The sequence below is a fragment of the Eptesicus fuscus genome, chromosome 12, assembly GCF_027574615.1.
Source record: "Eptesicus fuscus isolate TK198812 chromosome 12, DD_ASM_mEF_20220401, whole genome shotgun sequence".
Lineage (NCBI taxonomy): Eukaryota > Metazoa > Chordata > Mammalia > Chiroptera > Vespertilionidae > Eptesicus > Eptesicus fuscus.
Window position 1 is genome coordinate 36,373,881 of NC_072484.1, and position 8,624 is coordinate 36,382,504.

General features: G+C 59.0%; 1 protein-coding gene across 1 annotated transcript; it reads left to right on the top strand.

Moving 5' to 3' along the window:
- The first annotated feature begins 453 nt into the window (after positions 1–453).
- On the top strand, positions 454–8,081 carry MYL9 (myosin light chain 9). Its single transcript, XM_054724342.1, has 4 exons — positions 454–561; positions 3,692–3,901; positions 6,412–6,573; positions 7,400–8,081. The coding sequence occupies exons 2-4, from the start codon at positions 3,718–3,720 to the stop codon at positions 7,570–7,572; spliced, it is 519 nt and encodes a 172-aa protein (XP_054580317.1). The 5' UTR covers positions 454–561; positions 3,692–3,717; the 3' UTR covers positions 7,573–8,081.
- Positions 8,082–8,624: the final 543 nt, after the last annotated feature.

Here is an 8,624-nt window from a genome sequence, read left to right on the forward strand (position 1 = left end):
CGCCCCTCACCGCAGGGGCCTGACTGGTGGCCTCGGCGTGAGGACAGCGGCGGCTCCTCTCTGACGCCTCCTCTCCGGGCCTGGAAAACAGCCACACTGGGTCTGGCGGAAGGAAGGCCTCCCCCAGGGACGGCGCCGGGCAGTGGGGCCTTGGGGGAAAGCTGGGGGTACGCTCTGAGAGCTGGAGGTCCCTGGATGTCTGGCTGGCCTCGCTGCAGAAGGGACGGCCCAGCTAAACCCCCCTCCGCAGGCTGCGGGGACGAGGGAGGGGGGGCACTCAGCCCATCACCTCCCCCGTCTCCAAGAAGCGGGGAGGCCCTAGTCGCAGGAAGGGGGGTGTGAGGATCACCCGCAGCGCCCCCGCCTTCCAGCCCAAGGGTGGAGGCCAAATAAGGGCCGGATTGGCTGCCCAGGCCCCGCCCCCCCGGGCGCACATTCTTCTGCCTTGTAAGGCCCGGCAGCCCGCCCCCACTCGGCCCGGCGCCTCCCCGACCCGACGGCGGCTCCGCACCCGGCTCCGCACCAGCTCTGCGCACCGAGAGGGAACCTTCTCCGCACCAGGTGGGCGCCTCCCGGGTGGGATGTCGGGGCGTCTCTGGGCAGGGACAGCCGTTGTGGGTTTGGGGCTGCGACGTGGCTCGGGTCCCACAGGGATTCTGGCGGGGACCGGGCAGCAGGGGACTGTTCGGGGCTCTGGGAACCAGTGGTCCTTTGGCAAAGGAAGACTGTCCCAAGCCCAGAGCTCCGGTGCCGGGAATCGGGCAGGGGGCCGTGTCCCCTGCCCTGATGGACAGTCCCATGTCAGGTGTGTCTCGGACAGAAAACAGCCCTGTCAGGCCCCATGAGATCCCTCCAGAACATATTTGTCCTGGCGCAGGGGAGAGGGATGGATGGGGTAACCCCACCCCGAACGCACCCAAGCTGTGTGCCAGGCATCTGCCCATTTGTGCCTGTTGCCTGGGGAAGGTCTGCCAAGGGCCCTGTGGGCTCACCCCTGGGGGGCTCAGCCCTCGGGGCCGGACCAGAGACTCTGGCCCTGCTCTTCCCCAGGCCTCCAGCTACTCTGGCTGCTCAGAGTCAGGTAACAGCCTCAGACGAGGTGGGCTCACTAGGAGGCATCTGGCACTGCCGGCCTCAGGGACCATGAGGTAATGGGGAGCGGAGGCCTTGTCTTTGCTGTTATGGGGGGAGGTGGCACCTAGTGACAGCCAAGTACCAACTCTCTGATCCCTGGTGTCCAGGACCCCAAGTCGGGGCAGGTGATGACCCCAGGGCTAAGGGCCCAGCCTCTCTCTGACCCCAGTCCCTCAACCAAGCCTAGAAAGTGCCACTGGTCACACAGAGCCCTCAGCTGCCACATGCGCCTCTTAGGATATACGTTTCCTCAGTGCTCAGGCCTGGAGGGCACCAAGGGCCATTTGCCACCATTGACCCAAGCCCAGCCCCGGGGTCCTGGCTCCCAGTTGAACTCCACCCCTCTCATGGGCATTCCACTTCCCTTCTTAAGTCTCAGTTCTTTTAACTGCACATTGGGGCACCCCCCCCCCCTCCTTCCCCAAGATTGCTGGAATGGACAAACTGTAAAGTTCTGTGCTCTCAGTCATGAAGGCAGAGGGGCCCATCCGGTACCAGAGCTGTGGTGAGCTCCTGGTCATTCCTGCCTCTGGCCGTGGCTCCCTCCTCCTGGCCACGTCCGCCCTGGAGCTTTGCAGATGGGAATGAGGATGACCATCACAGCCTCTGCTGGGTACAGCGGACTTCTCCTTGGCTGCCTCCTGTGGGTGCCATCAGTCCAAGTGCCCCAAGGGCACCTGCTCAGGGAAGGATGGGGCCCCTGAAAGCACTAAACCACAGGAGGGCACAGCACTCCCTGCTGAGGGCACCGTCCCACGCATGGGTGCGGAGGGCTCCTGCCTTCCTGCCTGGAGCATGCGAGGGCCAGGCGAGTCGGCCGAGTGGGACTCAGCAGCCAGTGTCTCTGACTACAGGCATCTGTGGCCCTGGGTAAGGGCTGGGGTGGCCAGGCTCCCATCTCAGGAAATAAGATCTCCAAGGCCAAAACCCGACAATGACTTGAACATGATCATAGGACAGAGGCCTGGAGATGGCTCGAGGAGCACTCACAGCCACACAATTTGGGGTTAAAAAGAGAGAGAGAGAGAGAGAGAGAGAGAGGGAGAGGGGCAGAGAGGCAGAAAAGGCTTTCTGGAGGCCCTGGACCAAGGGGTACAGCACAGAGGAAAGAGGAGGCAGCAGCCTGGAGCTTGGCCAGGCCCAGACTGCCCCGGCCGAGAGCCATACAAGCACTTGGCCGTTAGGGGCAGCCCCCACAACCATGACAAGGGTTCAGGGGAAAAGCCCTTTGCTGGGCCTTCGTTTCCCCGTCTGTACAGAAGGGACAGTAGACCAGCCACAGTTGCCCTCACCGTCATCTGACAAACAAGCATCTATGAGCCCCGCTGTGGGCTTCGGTGGACACTGGGATTTACGACAGCCTGACTGAGGGTGAGGGAGAGGCCTTTACATGCTGATTGTCAAAGCAAAGGTGCGGAACTGCTCCCCAAGGGGTGTCTCAAGAACTGGGCTGGAGAAGAAGCACATCCCAGGGGGAGAGTCCAAGAAGGAAAGTCTGGGGGTACCTAGGGTACAGCTTACCCTAAAGGCCAAGTGCTTGTATGGCTCTCGGCCGGGGCAGTCTGGGCTTGGCCAAGCTCCAGGCTGCTGCCTCCTCTTTCCTCTGTGCTGAACCCTTGGTCCAGGGCCTCCAGAAAGCCTTTTCTGCCTCTTTTTTTTTTTAACCCCAAATTGTGTGGCTGTGAGTGCTCCTCGAGCTGACCGGCAGGACCACAGGGCAGGAGGGACAGTGAGGGTCCCGGGGTCAGCCAGAGAGAAGGGCCTTGAATACCAGGCTGAGGGGCCAGACTTGCTCTGGGTGGTGCAGGAACCTTTGAGGGCTTGAAGGTGAAGTGACAGGTGCAGGTCTCAGTCTGTATGGATGGGAGAGACTGGCTAGAGGCTAAAAGACCAGGTCTAAAGAAGGGGGACAAGAAGCTGGCTTCTCAGCCTGAGGGGGCCTCACGCCCCTATAAGCACCGAGGAATGAGAATAAGCAGTAGGACCACCCACCTAGGGGCTGGTCAAGTGTGGGCAGCTGTGGGGAAGGAAACTGCCCAGAGCCTGGCCTTCCAGAACCTCCAGAGCAGGGAGCCCAGAGGGATGGGGAGGAGGAATGTCAGGAATGCAGGGCCACAGATCCAGCTCCTTCCTGCTGGGGGGTGGCAGGGAGCCCCACCTTGTCATTTGAGAGATGAACAGCTTGTAAATGCTATTAGGGATTAAAAGCGATAAGCATGAAAATGGCTGGCAAATGGCTGGCATTGAACCCAATCCTAAGCGTTTTACCCAAAGAGTCACAGCAAAAATAATGCACTCCACGCCTGGCACCGATCCAGGGCCTTCTTGAGCACTAAGTCAATCAATCACTCCTTCTGGGCCCTCCTCATGTCCCCAGTCCCAGATGAGGAAATTCACTCAGAGAGACAGCGGAAGTTAAAGGGCCTTGCATGTCTGCTTTGGGGTGAGCTGAGTGGCAGGAGCCCCAAGCCTGCGGGAGGCCTTGACTGCCAGGCACAGGCATTGACAGTCGCTCTGGCTGAGTCACAGGCTCTCCCCCCACATGCACTTCCTGCAGGGCAGCCCCACCCACCTGAAGCCAAGATGTCCAGCAAGCGAGCCAAGGCCAAGACCACCAAGAAGCGGCCACAGCGGGCCACATCCAATGTCTTCGCGATGTTTGACCAGTCCCAGATCCAGGAGTTCAAGGAGGCCTTCAACATGATCGACCAGAACCGAGATGGCTTCATTGACAAGGAGGACTTGCATGACATGCTGGCCTCCCTGGGTGAGTAGGGACAGGCGTGGGTGGGGTCTACGTGGGCCCGGGAAGGTTCTGCACCTGGAGTAGGCTGTAGGCCGCTCATCACTATGGAGCACTTCCTGTGTAGTGACGTGGTACCCACCCTGAGAGTAAGTGCCATTACTTTCCCCATTTAACAGATAGGGAAACTGAGGCACGGCAGTTCGGCAGACAGGCTCACCCCAGGGCAGAACTGCCTCCGGCAGATGTGTGGATTGGGCTGCCTTATACCATTTCATTTAAAGCAAGGGTGGAGAGCCTTTTTTCTGCCAACAGCCATTTGGATATTTATAACATCATTCACTAAATACACTGAGTGGCCAGATTATTATGATCTCTGAACGCATAATAATCTGACCACTCAGAGTGTGTGTGTGTGTGTGTGTGTGTGTGTGTGTGTGTATGAGGCCCGGTGCATGAATTCGTGCATGGGTGGGGTCTGGCCAGCCTGGCCACGGGGAGGGGACATGGGCAGTTGGCCGGCCTGCCTGCTGGTCGAACTCCTGGTCGAGGGGACAATTTGCATATTAGCCTTTTATTATATAGGATATACACTGAGTGGCCAGATTATTATGCGTTCAGAGATCATAATAATCTGGCTGCTCAGTGTATAATTTAATATAAATTTATGTTGCTATGAAAAAGCTCCTAGATTTATTGAATTTCAAGTCCCGCCTGTGGTTGCCTTGGCAGGACCAGACCAAATGATTTCATGAGCCTTATAAGGCCCGCGGGCTGGACCTTCCCCACCTGATTTAAAGAAAGGAGTCAGCGACTGAAAGAAAATCTGAACTGCATACTTTCCATTGTACAGATGGGGAAACTGAGGCTTAGAGAGAGGCCAGAGCACCTCTGCTCCTTCAGAGGTCACCTGTGCCAGGCTCTCAGAGCCTCTCTGACTCCCGTGACTTCCCCAGAATCAGAATCTTAGAGCTGAAAGGGCTCGGGAATCTAGTTTCACCATTGCTCAGATGGGGAAACTGAGCCCAGAGGCCAGGCCTCCAGACACCACCACCCCAGCCTGTGGCCCTGCCCCACAACCCTCCTCACATGCAGGCCAGACAACCACCCTCAGCCCCAGTTCCAGGCGCCCCCTGTTTCCAGATGGGGGCATCTGGGCCAAACACTGGCTGGGGAAGAGGGAGCCTCTGGCAGCGGAGAAGGCAGCCTGTGGTATTCAAGCCCCGAAGCTCTGGGGCCACATGGGCCTGTCATTCCCTGGCACTGCTCCTCACCGCTGGGTGGCCCCACTCGGTGCCTGTGGCCCTCATGCACCCACGGTGTTGTCTGGTGGGAGGACTGGGCAACCCTGAGTGGGAAGGGTGACATCAGACACTGCCCCCCACCCTGGGCGCCAAACCTCTCCCAGCTTCCGGCCAGACTTACTTGAAGGTTCCCTCCCCAAGGAGGTCGCCTGCAGGGAGGAGGACTGAGGCCTGATGAGGGGAGGGGCTGTGGGTCCTGCTGTCAAAGCTCCTCCCAGGCCTCAGCCATCCCTGGGGACACAGCAGGGTGAGTGAGGCTCAGAGGAAACAGGGACACGAAGCTTCCTTCCCACTTATGAGAAGGGCCCTGAGCCCCCGAGACTTGCTGACAGCCCTGGGTGTCCGCACAGAAAAACCCACTCCTGTTTGCAGCTCCGGTCAGCGGGTCCCCTGACCAGTCACCGCCTTCTGGTTAAGAACATTGCCCTCAGGTTAAAAAAACAAGAGCAGCAAATTAAATAAAATAAGAAGCAGCAGCTCTGCAGGTATCAGAGTGTCAATTTCAAAGCAATTCTACTGAGTAGATGTGACCGTCATTCCCACAGAAGCTCAGAGGGGTTTAAGTAATTTGCCCACGGTCACACAGCTTCTAAGTGGTAGAGCTGGGATTTGAACTCAGCAGTTGATGCGAGTCCATAGGACTGTGCTAATTATTATGTGCATTTACAACCACTGCCTTCCTCATCTTCTTAATTCTCCTAAGAGGCAGGGGAAACCGAGGCACGGAGCCTTCGTGACACCAAACCTCACTGTTTTAACCACTTTTGAAACAGTGCCTAGAATCTGGGGTCTGGCTGCCGGGGTCCGAATGCCGGCTCCACTCTTTCCTTGCCGTGTGACCAAAGTCACCTCGCCTCTGTGCCTCAGGTTCCACACACGTGAAGTGGGTGTGGGAATACTGACCGTACAGGGTGGTGCCCAGGTAGATGCAATAAGGCAGGGGAAGCCCCGGACACAGTGAGCAGGCAGCAGATGGTAGCTCTGACACGTTCGAGAGCATTCCCGATCTCAGGTATCCAGCCCAGAGGAGGAGACTCATCAAGGCCCCCATGAGAACCCCAAAGAGAGAGCAGTCAGACAGCTGGCTGCCCAGCAAGATGCCTTCCAGTTTATATATAAAACTTCCCATCACCTGTCTGCAGGACTCACACTCTGGGCCACGAAGAGAGGGCCAGGGAGGCGGGAGGGGACGGGCGATGACAACAGGCGTGAATGCCTCACCCGCCACAGGGAAGAACCCCACAGATGAGTACTTGGAGGGCATGATGAGCGAGGCCCCTGGACCCATCAACTTCACCATGTTCCTGACCATGTTTGGGGAGAAGCTGAACGGCACGGACCCCGAGGACGTGATCCGCAATGCCTTTGCCTGCTTCGACGAAGAGGCCTCAGGTGGGCAGCCTCCCGGGGGCCTGGGCAGGGCTGGGGCCGCTGCCCCCCCCAGAGAACAGAAATCGCCCCTCTGCTGGTTTTGGCACCAGAACTCTAAAAGACACGGTGTTCCCTCTCCAAATGCTAAACCCAAACAGCCCACATCCACCAAGGCTTCCCACTTCTTAGTTCACCTGCTGGCCCAACACACTCTGTCTCTGCTGTAGATCTTTCCAGAAACCAAACGATTGCAGGCCCTTTTGGCCAACAAGGTACAGACACCAGCCCACATCCTCAAATCTTCAGAAGGACTTCCTGTCCCACAGCTAGCTTTGCCCAGGGACAAGCCAGAGTGAGGCTGGCGGTGGTAGTTTCAGCAGTTTCTCGGGGACACAGGCCTAAGGGTGCTCAGAACATTTTCCTGACAGCCTTCACAGCACTGTTTTCACCCCCATTCTCCAGTTCAAACAGGCACAGCAGAGCGGGTAAGTAACTTGCCCCAAGTCACACAGCTAGGAAGAAGGGGGATCAGCATTCAAATTCGGTTAGCAGAACTCTGGGGCTCATGCTCTAAAAGCAGGACATAACCCAGTCGCCCACTCAGAGCCCCACGTTCCCCCCAGAAACACCTCCCAGACAACCCCGCTGCAGAACTCGACCTTCGGGGGCCCTGGCGAGCTCAAACTGACCAGAGGCCAGGGCTGTCATTTCCTGCACCCCCCTCCGCCCCAATCGGCGACAAGGGCTACAGGAGTCGGGGCGGGGGGGGGGGTTGCTGAGGGGTGGGGGATGTTGGCGGTGTCCCAGCCGGAGTCCCTGGATCTCTGTACCTTGGCCCCACCCCCAGGTTTTATCCATGAGGACCATCTCCGGGAGCTGCTCACCACCATGGGTGACCGCTTCACCGACGAGGAAGTGGACGAGATGTACCGCGAGGCACCCATTGACAAGAAGGGCAACTTCAACTACGTGGAGTTCACCCGCATCCTCAAACACGGCGCCAAGGACAAAGACGACTAGGCCTCCCAAGCCCCCCGTGTGCAGGCCCCCGTCCCCGTCACCCGCTCCACACACACACAGTCTGCACCCGCTCACGCCCAGGGGACCCGCTCAGGGGAGGCTCGCTCTGAGGGGTGAGGGCCCAGAGAGGCAGTGCCAGGCAAGGACCACACAGCCACTGTGAGGCCGGGGTGCCCACTGTGACCCTCCAAGGAAGGGTCATCCAGGGAGCTGGGCCAGAGGGCTGGGCCCGAAGGTGCCAAGGGAAGGCCCCGAAGGAGAGCCCAGGCCCAGCTGCTGCCTGCCCGTCCCCGGGCTGTCCCCACAGGAAGGGCCTGCTCCACTTCAAGGGCCCCCCATGCGGGGCATGAAGCCCTTTCCCAGACACTGCCACTAACTCACGAACCTCACCACACACGGTCCTCCAGAGGACAGGGTGACAGGGCCCCCCTCTGCCCTGCCCCAGAACACCCCGCCCACGGGGAGTGGGCTCCTCCGAGAGGCGGAGTCTAATAGAAGGCTGAACACTGCTTTGGTCCGTGTGTCTGTGGTCTGTGAAATTAAGGGCCCAAGAGACTCCAAACACCCTCCCACCCTCTCCTCCCATCCCCAATGGCTGCCCATTCCTCCCCCTCCACCCCCCACTCCCAAGGTCCAGCTGCGACCAGAGGAGCATCGACCAGACGAGCATCGGGGAGTGGATAGAGGTGCTGAGGGAAACAGCCTCCTGGGAGGTAGAGGGCAGAGTGGGGAGGAACTACAGGAATCGCCATAGCAAATCCCAGTGGAGGTTCTGGGCCCCTGCCCTGCGGGGTCAGGGGTAAAGGTCATATGGCCTTTAGGACTAGAGCCTGCATCTCCCCAGTCACCTCAGTGTTCCTGGAAAAACAAAGTCTTTGGAAACTGAGAGGGGCACAGTGGCTCAGGGATGGAGGTGGGAATGAGCTGGTTTCACAGATTGCTGAGGTCAGCTCCAGGCAGTCACCAGGGGTACTCTGTACTGCACCCACCATGGCTGGAGGGTCCTTTCAGTCACGTGACTAGCAATCCAGCTGGCACAGCTTTTTGCACCT

What these genes read in the sequence shown, in the direction of transcription:
- MYL9 (XM_054724342.1), top strand. Translation starts at nt 3,718, where the DNA reads ATGTCCAGCAAGCGAGCCAAGGCCAAGACCACCAAGAAGCGGCCACAG. An exon ending in TGACATGCTGGCCTCCCTGG is followed by an intron (nt 3,902 to 6,411) that starts GTGAGTAGGGAC and finishes CACCCGCCACAG; the next exon opens with GGAAGAACCCCACAGATGAG. An exon ending in CTTCGACGAAGAGGCCTCAG is followed by an intron (nt 6,574 to 7,399) that starts GTGGGCAGCCTC and finishes CCCCACCCCCAG; the next exon opens with GTTTTATCCATGAGGACCAT.